We start from the raw sequence: 22,120 nt of genomic DNA, 5'->3' as shown, positions 1-22,120 counted from the left end.
AACGGCCGCCGCGCGGGGCGGGCGGGCGGGCGGGCAGGAGGGAGGAGCTGCCCCCCCTCCCCCTCGCCGCCACCGCCGCCACCGCCCAGGATGCGATGGGGAACTGCTGGGCGCAGGGGTGCTGCGGGCTCTTCCTGCGGAGGGAAGCGGGACGGCTGCAGCGTGGCGGCGGGTGAGCAGGGAGCGCGGCACCCCCCTTTCCCCTCCCCGGGGCGGGGAGGCGCTGGGCCCGCCCGGCTCCGCCCTCCGCCGCCGCGGCGGAGGGGCCGAGCCGGGCCGGGCCGGGGCGAGCGGGTCCGGCCGGGGGCGAGCGGGCGGCTGGGCGGCGGGGGCGGCTGGCGTAGGGGAGAGGGAGGCAACGCGTGTGCGCCTCTGCGCCGGCTGGCCGAGCTGATGAAAGGCCGTTAAATGGTTGCTCTGCTCCGGCGCGTCGCGATGCGCTCCCGAGGGTGGCGTGGGCTCCTTCCCCGGGGGGGGGGGGGGGAGTCCTGGCTGCTGAGCCCCCTGCTGGGGCTTATCTCAAAAGAAAGAGCTCGTAAAGGTTTTCGGGGCGCTAACGGAAATCTACCGGGTGCTGTGTTCGGGGAAAAAAAAAAAAAAAGGAAAGCTCCACGTTTTCAGGAGTATAATAGTCTTGTATATGAGTCAGAGGCTGAGGCACTGTGGTGCTGGAGAGTGATTGCATTGCAGAAGAGCAGGAACAGTTGGGATAGCCTTTCTGTCTTATGTCTTGTAAATGCACGTAACCCGCTTCTCTGACTTGCGGCAACCAGTTGAGAGAGACAACCAGTTTTCATGAGAAAGCAGCATAGAAAGGGATGTGTTCCCTGCTCTAGAACTTGGCTTTCTTCCATATCCTTAACAGTATGTGATACACAGGCATGCTTTATTTTTGATTGATGTGTTAGCAGACTTATTTTCAACTACTCCAGTGCTGCACATCTTACATGTTACAAGCTGGGGTTTTTATTTCAGATCGGCTCTAGTGGGCAGGTGGGGTGTTCAGCTTGTTCTGGTGGTCTCCAGAATACTTCTCAAAGAAAGGGGTGAAAAGCCGGGATGATCATGTGTGAAGGATACTTGCTTGTATTTTTAGTACTGTCTGATAGCATAAACAGTAGTGGGCATGAAAACATCTGAAATGGCCGAATAGCTGTCATTTAAGTATCCGTTTCTTGTTCTGTGATATGAGGAAAACCAGATAATATTTGAAAGATACTTGCTTTACCATGTGTGTTTTGCTGAGTCTTATCTTAACATTTGATGGGCTAATACCCCTTTTAACATTCAAGGGTAGGGATAGTAACGCTCCTGCTAAGGGTACTTCTTACCTTTTCAACTACTGCTTTAGGTTTGGAATAGTTATTGGGGGGGAATTGTTTTTTTTTTTTCCCCTCTCTAATTTTTACTGACCTATGAGCCCTTAGTAGGAGGCAAAGACCAAAAAGGTACAAGGTTGTCTTGGCTATAACAGCAATTTCTAGATATGCTGTTACCTTTTATCTCTTCCACAGCTTTAAAGTGACTAATACCTGTATATTTTTCTGTTTGTCCCTCATTTTCTTTTTCCTTTTATGTTTCCAGTAATCTGTTGTTGCCTTTTTGTTTGCTCATCAGTGTTTGCAGTGTCATCTGTGCTAGTGTTTGGTTTTGGTTCATGTTTGATTCCTGAAGTGTTATTTGGTAGCTTTTTGCCATGCTTTACCTTCTCATATTGTCCAATAGATTTTCAGCAAACTGTTACAGAAGTCTGAGGGCTTACTCGCCAGAGTTTGTGTTTCAGTGCCTTTCATGTAACTATTGATTTAATGCTTGCTTAGTTTACAGAATGGCAAATATGAATGCCAATACACAGAATTATGAAAAATGCCATTCTCTTAAATAGTGGAGAATTCTGTAAGTCTGTTCAAGATTCAGGAAGAAATTTTTAGGAGCATAACCTCAAAGAAGTTGTCTGTGTTTGCCATTACAGCTGAGCTACTCACATGTGCATATAGTCCTCCTGTTAGTCCAACATCAAACTGTCTTTATCAGTGAAATAAATCTTATTATCTACTGTTGTGATCTTAAAAAATATTATATAAATTTGTCCAGGCATTTGATTGCATAGCCTGTAGTGGAAGGCTTTAAGAAGTCTTGAAATGGTAGTACAGAAAACAGGCTTTCCTAATTGAAAGGACAGTGCCTATTTGGATTCCCTTTTGAACCTTGAACCTGGAATATCACATGCGGGGATCAGATTACGAGAAAAAGATTATCAGTGCTAGCTCTTATAGATAGCTGGTATATGTCTCAATGGATCTTCATTTTCCGGGTAAGCTGGTAATTTATGGTATTGGAGTGTTGAGCAATGTAGGTATTTTCCATAACTGTGGGATGGGAGGGGATAGGGAATTGAATGAAGAACAAAGCTGTAAGATGTATCTTAAAATGCCATAAGTTTGAAAGTTAGATTATTACAAAATTCTGCAATTTTGACCACTTCTGGAACATTGTAATGTAGCTCGTTAAGTTAATTGTGGTTATTTTAGTCAAACTCAGATTTTTCCCCCCCCCCTCAAGACTACTACTTCATTGTTCTTAGAGGCTCGAAGATTTAACTGCAAGAAATAAACTCGAGATTAATTAAGTATACAGTGTATAAAAAGTGTTTCAAAATCCTTTGAGATTCTAAACTCCATTTGCTTGTAACTGTGCTTAGAAATTTGGAGATTATGTTTGAATTGTTACAATGGTTATAAGGTTCATGCTGTACATAAGTAAAGAGAAATGAATCACCAAAACCTTCAGTATAGTAAAGTTCACCTTTCTGTAAAAATACAAACTTTTTTTAAAACTTTTTGTTTTTTAAAGGAGTGTCCTTATTCTTCAGCTGAAATAGATCAAGAGTTTTGCTTGGAGTACTACAAGCTGCAGCCATAATTAGAAAGTAGGTCACATCTGGTTTGTCACTACCTTCAATCGTAAGAATTCCTCTTTACTCTTAAAGGAGTAAAAAATACAATTTTTTCTCTGGCTTTTTTTTCCTATTGTGTAGAAACTTAAAAACTGAAACCTGTTTTGTCACTAATGTGGAAAAGTAATTAGTTTTTACTCATGCTCTTGTTTTAATAGATTAAATCTCTTTAAGCTTTTAGTGACTTTTTTAGTGGCATGCATATTCCAAATAACCTTTTTTTTTTTTTAAAGGTTAGTAACATGACTATCCATAAAAAGCAAATAAGGTGCATACATATATATCTATATATATCTATATATATATATATGGATGGATGGATTCTGACTGGTAAAGACTCATTCTCTTTAACAACTTTAGAACTTTGAAAATTGATTTGACAGTCTCTGTAGTTTCTGTGTTTAAGCTGAACTGTTTTCTCTGGTGCATATCAAACCTGTGTGTTTCTCAAGTCCTTTTTAGAAAATAATGAAATGGTACAGTTTCAGTAGGAATAATAAAAGCAGTAAACGTTTTAATGTGTTGTTGTTTTATTTCAGTTGCAGTTTTAGTATGTATGACAAGACGGGGATGGAGTTGATGTGGTTTTCTATTTCTGTCCTTCATAACTTCAACCTTTAACTGCTGTGCGATATCAGGGCTCCAGCTATTGCACAGAATTAAGTCTTGTATAATCAAGTCCCTGTTCAGGAAGTAGCAGAAAATGTAGGAGGTCTTCCTTTAAGTGCCACCACTTATCATATCACTTGATATGATATTTGTAATTACATTTAGTAAGCTTACACTGTACTATCTTACCTTTCCATAGGTTTACTGTTCAAGTCTTACAAGTAACCTGACTGCAGCTTACCTAGCTGTTTAAAGTTGAGTGTGTTTTGATTAGCTCCCAATGCTGTGACCTAGAACTGTACTTTAGGTAAAAGCATACCTAAAGTTTCTTTCTTTCTTTGAAACAAAATTGTTTCTTAATGGTGTTGGCTCCTGCACACTGAAATGTTATACAGGGTTACAGTGAATGTATTTTAAGTAGCTGTGCCACATGTCCCAATTATACATAAGACGTAGTGCATGAATTGAACTGGCCTTTCTTCTCTGGTTTTGTAGCTGACGATCAATTAGAAGCAGTTCTTTTGCGTCGCCAGCTATGCATTGCAAGGTAAAGTAGTGTGTATGAGGAAAGGTTGATCAGCAATCTGCAGTGAAGTGGGCTGCACAGCAGGTTGCCAGGGGAGACGTGCCCCGACTGACTTCCAGGGAAAAATATGGAGATTAAATACGATGTGATTAAAATGCTTCAGGCTTTGGCTGGCATGTTGCTTTTAGTACAGTAGAAGTAGGTGTTGATTGCAAATACAGGACGATCCACTTGTACAAGCACAGAAATGCTTGAGGCCCTGGGTTTCTTCCTGGTATGAGTGAGCACCTGCAACTGGAAACTCCCTGATTTTAAAAAGCTGTATGAAATGGACACTTTACTGAACCACGAGTGTACATTTGATTGTACCTTGGGATGACAGCCAAACTTCTTTCACTAGGTTAAATACTTTCAGATAGCTTAATTCTGTACTGGCATTGATTTTTATAGAGAGCAACCTTAAGATAATTAGAGAATCAAGGAGATGACTGATTCCCGATATAAAATTACAGTCTATGAAAGTGTTGTCTTGCCCTCTTTGTAGATGTTTTCCTTTGCAGTGCTTCGTTGTTTTTTAATAATATTTTTATGCATATGGAGGAAATGGAAGGTCAGCCTTCTAGCTATTTTGTCAAGCTGACAAAATAGATCGTATTGTAATTTGACGTTGATGTTGTACCAGGTGCTATGCTAGTGAAGAGCTGAAGGTTGTGCTGAGCAATAGGATTTTCAGAAGTTGCCTGGAGTATTCTCTTTTGAGAAAATTGTGTTTAAGGTGCAACAGAACTGATTCGAAATGCTAAATGGCCACAGAGGTAAAGAGCCCAGCATCCTGATTAAGTGATCTCTCTCATCTGACGTGCTTGTCTCTTCTACAGTTCTGTACCGCATGTTTACAAGCTGTTGCCTCTTTGTGCTGCCTCTGGCAGCAATGCAGAGCACAGGTTAACAACTGTAGGACTGAAAATTATGTTTCTTTTATTATTAATTTTAAATAGTTTTTGAAATATGTTAAGTATCAAGCTTGTTTTCCTTCTGCTGTGAATTTGAAATGAAGAATATCATTCTGTAGTGTAACTGTAGACTTATTTTTCCCAGATCAAAGTATTTTAGAACGTGTTCAACGGGAGAACACTTCACTATAGAGGTGAGTGCTCACATTTATAGCAGTCCTAAATGGAAAAAAGGCTGATTTCTAGCAGTACCTTTAATACTTTTTGCAGTTCATCTATAATGAAATATTCCAAGTTATTTCAGACTGAATTGATGCTTCACTGGATGGCAAGATATTAGTTCCTATCCTGTCTTAAGAATATTAATACATTATCTCCCTGTAATTTGTCAAGACAAAGTATCCATTGTCATCTGATCATCAGCACCAAAACATTCTAAAGTCTGTCTATTGCATCTTTCATCGCTGCTCTGCTAGGAGCATGGGGATGTTTGTCTCTCCTTTTTTTCCTGCCACTTTAAGTGTAGGATATTTAGTGCACAGATCTGATCTACAAAAAGCTAGTCAGCCAAGGTTTCCTTATAGTTACGCCCTTTGCTTGTTATAGACATCCTTTCTTGGCATCTTTTGCCAAGGTTGCTGTAAGGTTAATTCTTACAATCTGAGGTACTCAGAATAACCTGGTTTACTTTCTTTGAATATTTCTTATGGTCTAGAAGTCCTAGACCTTTCAGGTGCACCCCGTTACTGAGGTCAGCAGTAATAACTGTAATCACTGCTTTTGTTTCCAAGAAAAGGGGCAGAGGTATACGATTGGTGAAATCTGTTTTTCAAATGCATCTTTCAGTGTGAGAGAATGTTGCTACAGCAGAAATATGATAGAGAAAAGAAGGTTCTGCCTTCCGCCAAAGTTCTTACTCATATTCTGTGTACTGCAGTTAGTCGGTATAAAGGTCAGTAAGAAGTCTTGCAGTAGGAACTGCCCTCTGTTTGATGTATTGACTCCATGTATAATTACTATACTGGAAATAGTATGGAGGATTTCCGCTTGCTTTGTTTCATGTTATATGATAGTTCAATCTCTGCTGTAAGAGTTTGTGCAGCTTAGAATGCTCTTCAAGTATTTTTGACTGGTTTGGGCTCTGCATACTTGACTTCCTTTCAGAAAGCATTACATTGCCTTTATTGACCGTCAGTTTCTTATGTGAAAAGCTCTGTTTTTTCAGAATTCTGGATAGAAAGTAACCCTATGTTTTCTGTAAATTTATAACACATCTTCAAATACTTTTTGATAAGCATCACAGTTGTCATGCAAGGAAAATTATTTGTATTGTGCCCTTCAAATTCTGCACACTTTTGAATCAAAACGGTGCTTTGGGTTATGTACGAGTCGTAGCACTTCTGCCACTACTTGTATTAGAATACATCAGGTAAGGGCTTATAAGCTAACGAGACTTCATTGTTTATCAGGGTCCTCACATGAGTTGTAGGGAAATATGTGAAGGTTTTTAATTTTGACTCTTGCCCTCTTCAGAGAATGTAATGTTTAAGACAAGAAATCCTGGTGAGAGTAGGTCCTATTCTCAAAGTAATACTTGCCCAGAAGGTAGGAGCTTTCATAAATAGTATTGCAGTCCCAACATTATCATTGGAATAGTGTATTGACAAATTAGGTTAAAATGTAATCATGCTTACACTAGGTGTTTTGTGATGCTTTATACTGTATTGTAAAGATTGTTTACTTCTTTTTCTCTGCAGTTTGAGAACCTAGTGGAAAGTGACGAGGTAGGTACTAGATCATAACGTGAAACCTGCTAGTATAATACACTCATTTAAAAATGATTTCAAGATCTTTCTCCCATTTCATGGTATGTTGACCTGCTTAGACTTAAATTGCTGGAGGGGGGTACTTTTGAGTTTTGCTTGCCCTAGGAATAAATAATTTTATACTTTGGGAGAGATGAAGACCTGAGAGAAGGGAAATCCAGTGTACTGCATCCTCGGGATATAGTCCTTTGGGAAAGAGAGCACTATGGACATTAAGAAGACAAAAAACAAAGATAAACAGAAACAGAGAGATTTGAAGGAGAACTTGCTCCTGGTATAACTCTTGTGTAAGATTCTTCAAATGCTCTTTATCTGAGCCAACAGGAACATGAGTTGTTTCGCTAAGGAAAGCGTTAAGAGCACTCTGTCCTGAAGATTACGGGTAAACTGAAGCAGCGTTTCAGGAAAAAAGAAAAGTAGGCCTTCACTCTTAATTTAATACACTGTTAATTTTTCCTGTTAGCTTGATAACAGCCAAAACTGTTTTCAGTATCCTGCCCTGTATTTAAAAACATGAAGACTAATAGTTTGGTTCCTCAAGTACAGCAACAGAATGCTTATTTTCATTTGGAAGCCCTTTTTAATTTGTTTTACTTATAGACAGCCAGTTCAGTTTGCTATGTAACAAGATCCTTTGAAATTCCAAATAAAAATGATATATAAGGAGAGATTTTCCTTCCCATTGTAAAACCAGTATGTGGAGGAAACTGTGATTTCTTTTTTTTCCCCTCTGTCTTAAAATCAGTTGATTAATGGGATTCTCAAAAACTTAGATTTTTTTTTTTTATTTTAACAGGGGGAAAGTCCAGGAAGCAGTCACAGGTAAGAATTTCAGATTCAGGACCTCTCCTTCCCTCTGCTTTCCCATTGTGATTGTTAAATTTCTGAGATTTCCCATCAAAACCCTTTTTGTCTTTTTAGTTATCAGATATGTGGAAAGAATATATGTCCTATTAACCTTAGTGTTTAACTTTGTCAGAACATTTTAGATGTTAATGCATCTTGCAAAAACTATACATGACAGAGAATCTTTATTCTTGTTCCCAGGATCAGCATTTAGAGTTACGCAGGTGTTAGGACTGCAGATTCAGTGGACCTTCTTGTGAGCAGTAGTTACTTAGAGGCCTGCTTGATAGGAAATGTATGTTAGCACTGAAGCATGCACTTTGGTTGCTTAATTCTAGACATCTTGTATTCCTTCAGCTTGGTAGTTCCCAAAATGTTATTCTCCATCCAACCAAGACTCCTGGAAAAGCTGTTGGATATAGCAGACTTCATAATTATTGTAATGCTTCTGCAGTCTTGTTTGTCTTGTTTGTTAAGTGTATGTAAAGTAGATAACAGATGAATGAGGAGCAATTACACTTGGGTGACCGGAACAAATAAGAAAATAGTGAGATTTATGTAACAATGACAGTTTAACTATTCTATTCCAGTAGTCCTTTTAGCAAAAGATGTTTGGGGAACATGCTTTCTTTAAAGATACAGAAAATGCTCTGCAGAGGGAAGGAGAGACAGTGATGTCTTGAGTAAACCGGACCTTTGGAACTCTGGGCTTAGGAAGAGTAAGACAAAAGCACAGCTTGTTGAATTTAGATTAAAGGACCAGTCAAAAAAGGCTATATGAATGTAGTTAAGTTACTTTTGCAAGTTAGAATTGTCATGAATAAATAATAGTTGCAGTCTTTTTACGTTCCTCCCATGCTTTTAGGCCTCTGACTGAGGAAGAAATTGCTGACTTGAAAGACAGGCACTATGACTCCATTGCTGAAAAGCAGAGAGCTGTTGATGTGAAACTTCAGTCAGAGGTAAACAGTTACGATGACTAGTGTGGTGTGGGGTAGTTTTTTCTTTTTAAGTATTTAATCTTAACCATGAATGCAGTGAGATCTTATTCACGTGAACAAGATGATTTGTCTTCATCTCTTGGGTTTTTTAGTCTACAAGGTACCCAAAGAGATTGATTGCCGTGAAATTAAATTTGCATCAGAGATTGTTTCTTGTCATCAATCTCTCAGATGACAAATGGAATAAATAGGCTAGTTATTTGTTCATAATGATTAAACCATAATTCTTTTCACATAAAAGGCAAAACAGGCAGGATACTTGATTCAGCTTTTCCTATGCTTATTTTTTTAGAGCTTTTCTTAAGCAAAGAACCTAATTTGTCACTTTGCTTTGGAGTGTTGCAGTGATTAGTAGACCATGATGTGGAATACAATGTAGAAATTAAGAATGATTATGAATGAAGTACTAGTGAAATATGTGTTTGAAAAAGTTTTAAGCCTTTCACTGTGCAGTTCATAATATAATGCAACCATGCATTTACAGCAATTCACTATTTTCCTGGTAATTATGTTTATTTAATAGGGTAATGTTTACCTATCTGCATTTCGTGGGTGTTTTGATGGGAGGAGCTATCAAGTTCTGTTAATGAAGAAAAATGTTTTAACTATAGTCCATTTTATTTTATTTTTATTTTCTAGTAGCTCTTTTAATTTATTGGAGTTACGGTTTTATTCATAGGAAGATTAGATAGGTTCTACTTTTGTTAACCCTTACTATTTTGTTCATATACAGTTAGCCTTACAAGAGGAGAAGTTAAGAATAGAAGAGGAGGCTTTATATGCTGCACAACGTGAAGCAGCCAGGGCAGCAAAGCAGAAAAAGCTCTTGGAGGTGAGGGGAAAAAGACCCCAATATATATCAGAGCTTCTGTTCTGTTCTCGTGTATACAGACTTTCCTAATGTCCTTTACATCTGAGGAAATAGCTTTGCTTTGGCTTGTAAATTCCAGTGGAGAAAGATAAAGAAATACCTGACTTTGAAAGTACAACTGACTGATACAACTGAAAATGAACAAAACTGTTTGAAACACCTTATGACACTGAGTATGGAACTTGAATGAGAGAGGTACTTTTTAAAAACATAGAATTAGCTTAACAGACTTTTGAAGAGCAGTTATTGTCTATATAACATATGAAGTGATATGTGATTGTCCTCTAACGAGAAAAACTGAAATTAAGTACCCATAATGACATCCTTTATATTTATAAAATACACTTCATATATTTATATGCGCTTAATTTTTCCCATTCTCTGTGACTTGCATTAGCATGAAGAAGTGTTTCTTAATCTATATTCATTGTTGACTCTGCTTTGAGCCAGAGGTTGGACTTGATGACCTTCTAAGGTTCCTTCCAACCTGAATTATTCTATGATTCTGTGATTTTATTCATAGTAGCCAAAGTCCAGTAATAAATACTTAACAGTAGTGGTGGGTTGTTTTTGTTTTTTTGTTTTTTTTTAATACCTCTCTGCCTACTTCTAGATGTCTAGTGTCTATGCCTATGCCTGTGGAGCTTGTACAAGCAAAACAAAAGCCAAGTTATGTTTTCCTGCTTATTCAAAAACATATGCTATTCTGTCTCCTGGTAGTATTTATGAATGAATTTTTTTCATGTTGAAATTTAAAGAATTATGTATTTTAACCCTTGGTTATTAGTGCATTCAATATATTCACTATATTAATAAGATAGAAAAATATGTAGTCTTGCAAAGATTTCAGGTTGCCAGAAACATGCAAATTAAAAAGAACATTTGTAGAATTGTTACTATCTGATAGTATGTAATGGTATGGCTGTATTTGTAGCATGCTCAAGGAAACAGTTCATGGGGCATGTGGTATATGTATGACTACAAGCAATTTTTTTGAAAGTTCAGATTGGCACTCATTGAAAGAAAAAGTTTCTGGAATCTGCAGTAGCTATAGGGAAGATCTTTGACCCTAGTATATTGTCTGTATTGAAAAGTGAATGAATTGAAAACTGTTATTTGCAGACCGATGGTCATGACTCAATTTTCATCTAATAATTATGTTGCTAAGTATAGCTCATGTCTTATTTTACATTTATATCTTCTTGCTGTTTGGGGTGGGAGGGTTAATTCTTTTTTTTCTTTTTTGCCTGCCTGCTTCTGTTTGTTTTAACATATTTTTCATCTCTTTAAAGTCAGCAAAAATAATTAATTTTATGCTTAAGGCTTTAAGCGTTCTTTGTGGATGTCCTGTGCAAGAAGTGCTATTTTCCCTGTCTTCTCTGTTTTTAGTATGCCTGCCTTTTAGTCAGGACCTAAGATAGGCTATATTATAGAGATTTGAATTTCTTCCCCTTGTAGGACCAGTACTGTTTATCTCCTTTACAAATAATTTCCCCCCCCCCCCCCCCCCAAACACCCGTAAGGCTTATAAGGATTTCTGAGGAAGCATTTTTGTATAGATATGCTTCAAGCACTTAAACTTTCCAGATAAACTGGAAGACATTTTTAAATACATAGCTCATCTCTTTGCTGTTTGTGGGCAGAAATCTATTAAATGAGAACGACTCTTTCACTGGAAAGATGGCATCTTCTTATAACAAATTTGGCTTGCTTATGTTGCCCAGGTAATTGTCAGGGTTTGTAACAGCAGAGAATGTTATTAGAGGTGTGTCCTGGAACTTACAGCGCTGGATATTTGTATGTGACCTAACAAAATGAGTAGATAACTCAAATTCACATACCTACATAATACAGGATTTAAAAAGGAAACTGCTACGTACATTAGAAACTGATTTTTTCCTGGCTTGCTTAACTATATGTTGGTGTCAGATTCCTGGCTCTTTCTCCCTACTTACTTAACTCTTCTCACCTCTAACTACTATTAGGTGATATTTATACTTTTTCTGCAACTTCTCATCTCCTCACCAGATTCGATCTGCTTATTCTGATGCTTGCTTAGATACCTAAGAAAGATGGAAATTGTGCTGAGAAATGAAGCCATCGTCATCTTGGGATTGAAAATAGTAGTTGATCAAATGCATTTTTTTCACAAGGCTGTTTACCCAGCTAAGAGCAGTTCTTAAATAAGGTTTGAAATTGAAATTGACAATTCTGGTTTGTTTACCCCTGTTTTTCCTCTTTCAGGGACAGATTCATTAATGCCGAGAGTAGATTTTCAGAAAACATGGTAGCTAGATATGTCGGATTTGACTATAAAATTAGCTTGTTCATTTTTTTATGTTAGTCTTTGCCATGATCAGAGTAAACAATTACAGCATCATAACTAATTTACTTTTCATCACATGGTCAATGTACCCAATTTTTATATTCTTTTTTTTTTCAAGGCAAGGAAAAGAAACTTGAGTCAACTTCAAACCCCAAAACTTCAAGAAGCAGAACCACCCTACCACTGTGGCATCTGTTGTTCCCCTTATGACTGCAAAATGAATGCTTATATGGGCTTGTGTCTTGCATTTTTCACTCTGCCTAGTTTTGTCCCAGCAAGGCAATAAAGCTTTCATTAATATAAATGATGAACTTTCTGCTGATGAAGGCAACCAAAGGAGATGACAATATTTCTTTATGCAGTGGTAGAGGGACCTGTAAGAAAACTTTCTTTTTCTTTTAGACTCAGTAACTGCCTGCTGTTCTTGTGCACAGAACAGAACAAATCAAACTCAACCCAGGTATTAACTGTGATGAAAATATTTGCAAGTTAAAAAGAGAATACAGTGCAGAAGAGGACAGATGCAGTCATGAATAAAGTGGTGTTCACACGTTTCCAGACGAATTGAGGTTTCTTGATCATTGTGCACAAAATAGGTTAAAATATTGTGAGCTCTATTCACGATACCCTCTTGTAAATGAGGAGTATGATGCGGTTCGTGAGAACAATGCTACTTGTATATAATGGTCGCTTCAGTCTCATTAAATTTGATCTTTGAGTGAAAGCCAGTCTTTCCGTTAGCTATACTTTGACCGCTCCAAGCTGAGAAAGAATAATGCCCTTTCTGATATCAGAGTTCAGAGAATGAGTATATTTGCGTGGCTTCAGCAGTTTTCAACAATTTATTTCTTTTGCTAGCAACATAGGCTGCAAAGGATAACACAGAGAGCGCGTGCTGTTAATAATGGAGAATATCAAAGGTAAGATACAAAATGTTAATAATGCTAACTGAGAACCAAAACTAGAATTACTTCTGTTCCTCACCCCTCCACCAAAAAATCTACTTTTTTTTTTTGAAACTTACAAATGCAGCGTTCTGAAGTCAAATGTGGTTTTGTTCTGCTTACAGTTTTTTCTTTGCAGCAAGTAGTTATGCATACTTGTTGCCATTAATCTCCAACCATAGAGGGTAGACGGTATTCATTCTGATGTTCACTGGAGTTATTAGAATGATGCATGCAAAACTGATGATACAGCCAGCTACCATATATGTAAAATCTAATTTTATATTAGAGATTATACGTATATATAATACACACATATCAAATCTTGTCTAATATAAACCTTTTTATTATTCAGAACCACATTTGAAACGCCCGATAAAAATACACGCTAATCAAATGGAGAATGGAATAGTTTATATCGTCTCCTTGGTTCTTCATGATACTATTCCCATAATTTTTTTTATTCCCAGCTATTTTGTACAGTGCTAATAAAAATGTAAAGAAATTTACTATGAAACTTTATTTTAGAGAAAGCTCTAAAATAAGCTGTTTTTGAAAGGAAGAGAAGGGAGAGAAAAGGGGACAGAAAGATATTCAGTGAGAGACGAGATGCACAGTAAGAAAAAACTGTGAAAACTATATTGAATGAGTAGGAACTAATGAAATTTTAGAAGCCAGAGGACCAGAATAACAGGATTTGATTCATTAGGTAACAAAAGGAATTGGAAGTGTAAGCGGTATTACGCATAGTGACAAAAAATGAGAGAGGAAGAGTTGCTTTGTGACAGAAGTGAAGATAATTCATTTCTAATTGAAGTTACTGGTAAAAATTGAGCATAGATTCGGACTGGGAGAGGATTGATGAGTAGGAATGGAAAGGCATTCTATGGATCATTTTATAAAGATTATAGTTACAGCTGTGTGTACTTTGTAGCACAGAAGGGGCTATGAACAGTTTCTTTAACTGTATGTGAACAGTAGGACACCTGGATAAAATTTTTAATAGCATCATGAGAGATTTTTAAAGCCAAAAGCAGAATATTTAAGTGCATTGTTTTTACAGTTCTGTTGCAGAGGAAGATCTTGATTCTTTCTTGAGAAATACAAAATTCCAGTATGAAGCTTTTCGAAGCAGTAGTAAGTCTTTCTCTTTGATATATGCTTTTAAATGTAAAGTGTCTCTGAGGAGCATGGTGTGATTTCCTCCCCCCCCCCCCCCCCGCAAAGATAAACATCATTCTTATGTTCCTATCTGTGTTTAAAAAAAGTAATAACAACAACATCAGGCAGGAACTCATTTCTCTTGAATTCCTGATGCCTCATGGGCTCAAAAAGCACAGCATATACAACTTGTCACAGCCATTCCCATTCTAAAAGGCAAATTCTGTAAGCGAACAAGTCCTTTGCATGGATTTCATCTTACTAAGACTTTCCAGCCATCTGCGTAGAGACAATAACCTGCAGTAAACTTTTCTTGTAAAACCTAGGTGTTTTTAAAGATGCAATGTGTATATAGTTATTTTTTAACCATTTCTTAGCAAAATATACTAATGGTTAATTATCTCTTCTAATGAAGAGTAGAGAGGATTTAGCTTCCTATATTTAAAAATTCCTTAGTACTATGATTCCTATAACAATCTATAGGAAAATAATTTTGTAAATTATCTGTAAGCTTGATTAGAGTACCTGATAGTCAGCAAGAAGTTGAGGACTGATGGTAGTTCTTGGGAAGCACTGCCTATAGTTTGTGTTTCTTGGTGTAAGTCTCTGTACAAGTCCAGCTTACTAAATTCCTCTAAAGGTCTCATTAGTCAGTATTGCTAAGTGTCCTCCTGCAATCTCTTAATGTTGCGTGCCCTTAAAAATCTACTGGGTACTCTGAAGTGACAAAGTGCTTTTTCAGATATTCTTGAGGTTTAAAGTCACAAAGCACAGTAAGTCTTTTTTGAAAGTTTAGTTTTGCAGGTTGCATCTCAAATCAAGTATGCTTGCAATTTAAAAATGTATTATTAATATAGGACTTTCATCTGATGCTACAGTACTGACACCAAACACAGAGAGCAGTTGTGACTTAATGACCAAAACAAAATCAACAAGTGGAAATGATGACAGCACTTCATTAGACTTAGAGTGGGAAGATGAAGAAGGTATTTATTCTCTCATTCGGTTTCATTCTGAACTTACAGATCAAAAATGCTGACAGTTTTGACTCTGGTTGTAAATTTGTCCTTTTTTGTAAGGGAAGGTGACTTAAAACTTTCTTCTCATGGCATTTCTTTTCAGTGTATACTGATTAAATAGTTGTAAATGATTTTTAATTAGAAATTTGCTTATTTTGGTAAATGTGGTCATCTAGCTAATAAATAAATTCATTTATTTGGATCCTTCAGTAAATCTGTTTTTCTGCACATTGTGGTACCATGGTGTGTACTAAGCCCACAATAAAACTAATTGTAAAGAAATGCTGCCCTCTTGTGAGCCAGTAGCAGCAGGAACAGCTTGTTTTTTGTTTTACTATGTAGAGTCAAGATTCTTTGACTGAAAAGTTTCAGGAAACATTGATTCTTTTAAGCCCTAATTACTTTTACTATAACTTCCAATGGAAACTTAATCTTAAGACTGCATTCCAGGTGAGTACCCCAACTATCACAACTACTGCTGCTGTTTGTTATAGATGTTTTCTGTGCTCTTTGTAGACTTACTAAAAGCTGTTGTCTGTGTTTCAAATTTAATCCAAAATTTTGAGACCCTGACACCTTCAAAACTGTGAAAAATAAACTAAGATTTATTTTACTGTAAAAGAAGTTACTTCTGCTTAATATAATGTGTTTTTTGACAGCCAGTGTATATTTCAAAAATTTAGCACTGTCAAGAAAATTAAAATGACTTGTTCAGAAAAACCAGTTTTGAAAGACAAACTTTTCCCAGATTTTCCCAGAAATACCTCTCATTTTTTAAGCTTGTGTGTGCAAGAGCTATTATTAGCATTCTAATGGAATTGAAGCTGGAGCAATACAGTGCCATATATATTGAAATATACTGGATTTTAGTTTGGGAGGAATTAGCACCAGTGCAGAAACAGCATTCTAGGAGCTCTTTGCCCTACCCCATACTTCAGAAATGGGCAAGTTGCATTCTTTGTTTTTTACAGATTGAGTTGTTTTCCCACTCTTAAGTGTTAGCTTAATGCAATATCTTTCTAAGTAACTACAGAAAAGTAGATGAGAATGAGATTCAGTCTTTACCAGACATACCTGCATGCAAGATGATCGTATTCGTTTGATGGGTTGAGGATTTTGTTGAGCATGGAGCTGTATTATGCTTGCCAATGGGGGGACTTAATTCTGTGGACAGAATAATAATCAGTGAAGTTTGCTATTCATTGTTCGCTACTTGATTGTATCACTTTCACATTTACTGGGTAATAGCCTACTCATAAGCTTACATGAGGTTTTGAACTACCTAAATAGTAAGTGATGAGAAGTGACCAAAATGGCCGAAAATAAAATTCCTGCAGAGTTCTGTTTCTGTTTCCTGTTACCCTCTGTTGTACAAGGGAGGAATAAATTTTAAGAGTTCATGTCATGTGACAGCAGCACATCTCTTCTCCCTAGTAACTTCAGAGCTTGACCAGAAAATATGGTAAGAGGGCCCCTGCAAGATTGCTTATGTTTGAGAATATAGTCTCCTGGCTCTTTTCATGGCTGCAGAGGAATGAGTATGGTCATTTGAAAGACGTAGTAGTCCTTGTTAAAGGCCTTACAAAGTCCTTACAATTCATCCTTGGTAGATCTGGCCTAAGCATCTGCCTGAAGGGGTTGACTGCTTCTTAGGTTTAAAAGGTTTAGTTATTGTGTTTGATTGCTGGCAAAAAGTTACTGTAAGAGGCTGGACGACTCCCAAAAAAGTGTGTGTGTGGTTGGGCTTAGTGATCTGGGGTGTTCATTTATGGTCTAGTTGTACATTTTTCTGTTAGTAAACCATCTGGGGATTGAACAAAAAGTAGAGAAAAAAGTTTTTGTTGTTTTTTTTTTTTAAGGATGTTAACCTTTTAACCACTAAAACTTGGATAAGAATAACAACAAAATATAATGTTGCTTGAACTGAAAAGTTGCCAGATTAGGAGGTTATTAACAAGAAATGCCTAGATCTGAAGATCTGAACTAGGCATGATTATGTACTATTGATGGTAGTGTATAATGATTAACTGCTACTAATGGTAGTAATGAAAGGGTCCTGTGGATTGGAGCTGTTTGAGCACAGCAGATGCACAGTTCTTGACCTGCAATGTTACAGTGTCATATAGAAAGATAAAAGGGGTGTTACTGTTGAAACAGTAATTGTTCTGAATTAAATACAGAGTTTTTGGTACAGTAGTTCTGTTTTCCTTCTTTGGGGTCACATACAGATAGCATACAAGGAACTTGTAGTACTGATGCGGTACTGACATTTTTGACAGTGTATCTTAAATGGTGTAATCAAGAGAGATAGACAACAGCTTCAGTGAGCCATCAGTAGCAAAGGAATAATCACGTTGAAAAGTAGCTGTGTTTTGAAAGACTCATCAAACATTAACATCAAATCCATCACTTCAGTCTGGGGAAGGGAAAAACTTACCTCTTGGATATTTTTTTCCCAAGGTTCCTCACCAAAAGTTACTTATGTAAGTGTTTCACTTGAAATATGTACGTTCAATTATAATTAATTAGTTAGCTAGTTGCTCCAAACTTAAAAGGGGAATTTACTTAGGAAGGTACGAAGAGAATTAAGAAAAAAAAGAAAAGAACCATGATAAATCCTCTTTTTCTGCTCCAATGGTAGAGAAGGTGTTAGACTTTCTTATGGTGTATCAAACAACATACATAGAATCTCTAATGTCTTTGTGCAGTTTTCTGATCAGCATTTTGCATGAATTTAAACATACCTTTTCAAACAAACAGAAGACCTTTCCTATATGGTATCTAAATTTTGGCTGCTGTTTAAAATGTTTCACTTGATGAGGTTTAAGCTACTTGTTAGCAAGTTGGAGGAGTATTACAGTATTCCCCAGATACTAGCTTTTCTAGAAATGGCACAGTGCTGAAAATTTTCTAATATTGGCATGCCCGTAACGGAGGCCAGCAGACTGAATATATGGAGAAATAAATACTGCTACTGAATTGTTTCACTGTTCTGTGTCTTCCACAGAACTCTGCAAAATAACATTACTAGCTTTTACATTTCTTTGGGCCAAATAAGTCAGTAGTTTGCAGTCATAATTTGAATAATACTAGAAAAAAATAAGGTGATACTGAAGAGTGAAATTAGCAGAATCTGGATCTCTAAAGGATTGTTGTTGTTTCTTCTAATGTCCTAACACAAATGCAAAGATGCTTGCCCGAAAAATTTCTTTTTCTCACAAGCATGTCTTGAAATTCCAGGCATGAACAGAATGATTCCAATGAGAGAACGCTCTAAAACAGAAGAGGATATACTCCGGGCAGCACTAAAATTTAGCAGCAAGAAGACTGGAAGCAATCCAGCTTCAGCCTCTGATGATTCTAATGGTCTGGAGTGGGAGAATGACTTTGTTAGTGCTGAAATGGATGATAATGGCAATTCAGAGTATGCTGGATTTGTAAATCCTGTCTTGGATTTGTCTGCATCAAATGTAAGGATATTTGACTCTGACCAGCAAGACAGATAGTGAAACTTTGAGGCTCTTGTTTATGACCAAATGCTTAAAAGTGAAAGCTTTTAAGCTTCAAAAAGAAGGGAACAATGTTATAAATTAATCGGCAAGGAATGCGAATGACTTGCTATCTGAATTAATTCAGAATTAAGTGCAATTTTATGCTCTATCTTCTAAATTTTTGTGAAAACTGGGATGAATCTATTGTGTATATTTCTGGATATCTGGGTTTAATGTTAAATTATCTGCTTTGCAGCTTGACGTCTATATTTTAACTAGGCTTTTTTTTCTGGGTTGTGTATTTGTACTGATTTGTTTTTAAAATTCATCATTGGCCTAATGTTTATCTCAGAAATAGTCTTACAGAATTTATCTAATACTTGAATATGGAAAAAGTTTTTTTTGTGGTTTTTTGTTTGTTTGTTTGTTTTGCAATATGTGCTCTTTGATTTGTTCTTTAGCTATTTAGGGAGTGAAACTGGCAATTTACCACATGTGAAATTTGTTTTGCAGTTGGCTATTTTTCTTAACTTATATTCTTTCTAACCTTTTTTTTTTTTTTTAATACTAAGCACAATTAACCTGAATAAACATAGTATAGATCATCAGGTTAGGTAAGATGCTGTCTTGCATAATTTGCCAGACATAGTGAGAGTGTGCTAGATAGAAAACAACTATAAAAATTCTTTATACTTAAAACTGGAAAATATCAGCATTATTTAATGGAGAACTAGGAAGACCAAAGTTTTGATTCCCTCGCACCCTCCCCACCCCCAAACCCTGAAACAGATCAAAATGTTATTACACAGCAGTTAAAATTCTTAAGTTGTGGAAGACTTGTAATTCAGGTTGATAGGAACAGTTATTGAAAAGCAGCGTTCGCTGAGCAAACCAAAGAGGGGGACAATTGCTCTGCTACTAGGTTGGAAAGAACAAAAGCCTGAAACCTGGATTTCTGTATCTGCATAAAACCGAGAAGGAAGAATGTCTTTTGTCAGGTTACAAAATAGTGTATTCAAGTGCTCTAGCTTTCCTGTGCCTCTTATTAGGAAAATTAACCATCCAATTACAGGCTGAAATTTAACAGGTTACTGCAAATCTTGTGTAATTTATTGTGTGATCTTCCCCTTATTTTTAATATAAGTTTAAAAAAATAAAAAGTGAACTAAAGAGAAATGCAAAACAATTGCAAATCTCAAGCTTTTCCCAAAGTTTCAGTAAAGCCATTCTATTCTACTGCTATTTTGTGTTGCTCTCTTCCTTCTCCCTAAATAAAGGGTTTGGGGTGCAATTTCTCCATTGTGGAATAAAAGCAACACACTGTGTTAAGTAGTAAAAGCTGCTTTGTGAGAAGAGTTGAACGTGCTGGTAACACTTGTATAACAGTTTTGGATTATCTAAGCCCATATGACGTCAGGGTCACTGTAATGTGATCCTCTTCATTGTTATTTTAGCTTAAATAAAAATACTGGATATTTGGATTAAATATGTACATACATTGACATTAGCAAATAGATAAATCTTTTGTTGATAACATTCCATTTCTTAATTTAAATTGTAACTATGTCATTGGAAATATTAAATGTAACTATCTGCATTTGCAATGCCTGTAATATGCTTTAAAAATCAATTGTATATTTTTGGTTTGGCATAAGCTACTCCTGTGTAACTTTTCCTAACATTTATTCGTATGATAACCTATTGAAAGGAAGGCAACTTTCTCAACATGTAAATAAACACTTTTTTACTTGCTGAAACTGTAATTTACTCTGCAGTCGTCACTACTTTTCCTTAGCAGTGAACATGAGGTTAACTTGTCCTGACTGTGCTTGAGGGAAGTAAACTAGCTGACAATCTTGCTTTGCAAAATGAGCAAGCATTTGGCAAAAAAGCAGCTTTAACTTCAGCTGAAGGTTTCTACTGTAATGTGTGTTGTGTAGCTATGGTATAATAGCATTCCACTTTTCAGAAGAGTTCAGTGAATCACATTAATGACTGATTTAAGAAATTATGGTCAATGTTTGCTAAAATAACAGTTTAAGAAATTGAAGGATGATATAAACTGCTTATGTGAAATAATGCAACGGTACTGTAAAATATATATCTGTACAAACTTAAAATGCTATAATTAAAGTAATTTCTTAAAAATCTTTAATTCAGGATCTGTATTATACTCATCTTTCATTTCTCCTATCACTTTTCTTAATCTAAAGACAATTGATAATCAATAGACGCATTTCAGATGTTTTAAAAAGACTTCCCCTTTCATTTGAATAAGGTTTTAATTTTACAGCTTCTAATGTGCCTTTTGCAAAAGTAAATTCCACTTAGTTTGAAAAACCAGATAACAATCTTTTTGCTTGGTCATAAGGGACAGTATTTTGGGGGGGGGGCGGTCTGGTTAGCGCAGTATTATAGCTTGCAGTTACTATTAGGAAGATGACTAAGTGTCAGTAGTGTTTTGGAGTTTGATTAATATCTTCTCTCATATGTTAGTCTTAAATTTGGCATGTATGTGAAGAGGAATTATTAACATGTAATCCAAAATTACCTGTGCCTCAATTACTAACAAAACTTTTAATAAATGATTAGCTGTATCTGTACTGAACTTCATAGCATCCCTTCTTTTGAGGGCTGTTGCTTTGGAAAGGAAGCTCTAACAACTTGTAATAATAGAGGCCTTGAGGAACTTGCCATACAGAGCCCTGCTTCTTCCAGAAACAAGAAGCTTTCCCCTCAAAGGAAAGATAAACCTGGTCTTGTAACAAAGCAGCTTCCCTGTCCTCATGTCTGTATTAGCTAGTGTACCATTTTAATTGACTTAGCTGATTGTGCCTGTATGTATGAAATGCAGCGTCTTTTATAGGAAATTATTATTTTACTTCCATGGAAAGAATATTAGTGAGTTGTTCGTGTACTGCTTATAGATACAGAAAGCTTTTGTGCTAAAATCTTTTCTATGCTAAGAAGCTTTGAGCAAAAGTTCGCCATCATTGCAGTTGTGCCATTGCTGAATAGGAAATCATTTGACACAACTATTTGGGCAGTCTGTTCAGAGTTAGTGGACCTAATTGTAAAACTGGTGTTTCAGTGTTGTGTTTTAGTATTCCACAATTGTAAATATTAGGATAGCTGACGCAACTGAAAAATTATTAAAAGTACTACCTGTCCTATTGCACGTAATATTTCTTACAATTAAGTTTACGGTATATGACTAACGGCAGTCTTCAGGAAAAACATCATCTGAAGATACAAAATGAGTATCGTCAGGGTCTAAGCTTAATTCTGGAAAGCAGAAGTTTTCAGTTGTATTGCATTTCCGAGTGACTTCAACTGGCAGCCTTATATAGCTTCCTATTAACTTTGTTGGCTTTGTCATCCTGTTCCTAGGGGCCTAATTTTCCTCTATTTCCTGTGTGCCTAAATTAGGAACAATACTAAAAATAATAACCACCTAAAAATAATAACATTCACCATCAGACTGTCTTCCTTGGATTAAAATCTTTGTAAACTTGATTTCATCTGCTTTTCTTTTTATGGCAATAAGACTTTTTTTCTATAAACTGCTGAGTACATTTCAAAACTTACTCT

General features: G+C 36.5%; 1 protein-coding gene across 3 annotated transcripts; it reads left to right on the top strand.

Moving 5' to 3' along the window:
* The first annotated feature begins 23 nt into the window (after positions 1-23).
* Positions 24-20,691, top strand: AP1AR (adaptor related protein complex 1 associated regulatory protein). Of its 3 annotated transcripts, none has more exons than XM_068941860.1 (10): positions 24-172; positions 5,190-5,238; positions 6,802-6,828; positions 7,667-7,692; positions 8,582-8,678; positions 9,451-9,549; positions 12,773-12,834; positions 13,922-13,995; positions 14,898-15,005; positions 18,279-20,691. In XM_068941860.1, the coding sequence occupies exons 1-10, from the start codon at positions 96-98 to the stop codon at positions 18,542-18,544; spliced, it is 885 nt and encodes a 294-aa protein (XP_068797961.1). In that variant the 5' UTR covers positions 24-95; the 3' UTR covers positions 18,545-20,691. The 3 variants fall into 3 exon arrangements, with proteins under 3 accessions (XP_068797961.1, XP_068797960.1, XP_068797962.1); XM_068941859.1 differs by having other exon boundaries at positions 25-172; positions 14,877-15,005; XM_068941861.1 differs by lacking the exon at positions 9,451-9,549 and having other exon boundaries at positions 25-172; positions 14,877-15,005.
* Positions 20,692-22,120: the final 1,429 nt, after the last annotated feature.

Source organism: Struthio camelus, chromosome 4 (assembly GCF_040807025.1).
Source record: "Struthio camelus isolate bStrCam1 chromosome 4, bStrCam1.hap1, whole genome shotgun sequence".
Taxonomy (NCBI): domain Eukaryota; kingdom Metazoa; phylum Chordata; class Aves; order Struthioniformes; family Struthionidae; genus Struthio; species Struthio camelus.
Note: the sequence above shows the minus strand (reverse complement) of the source record. Positions and strands in the feature narration are given on the sequence as shown.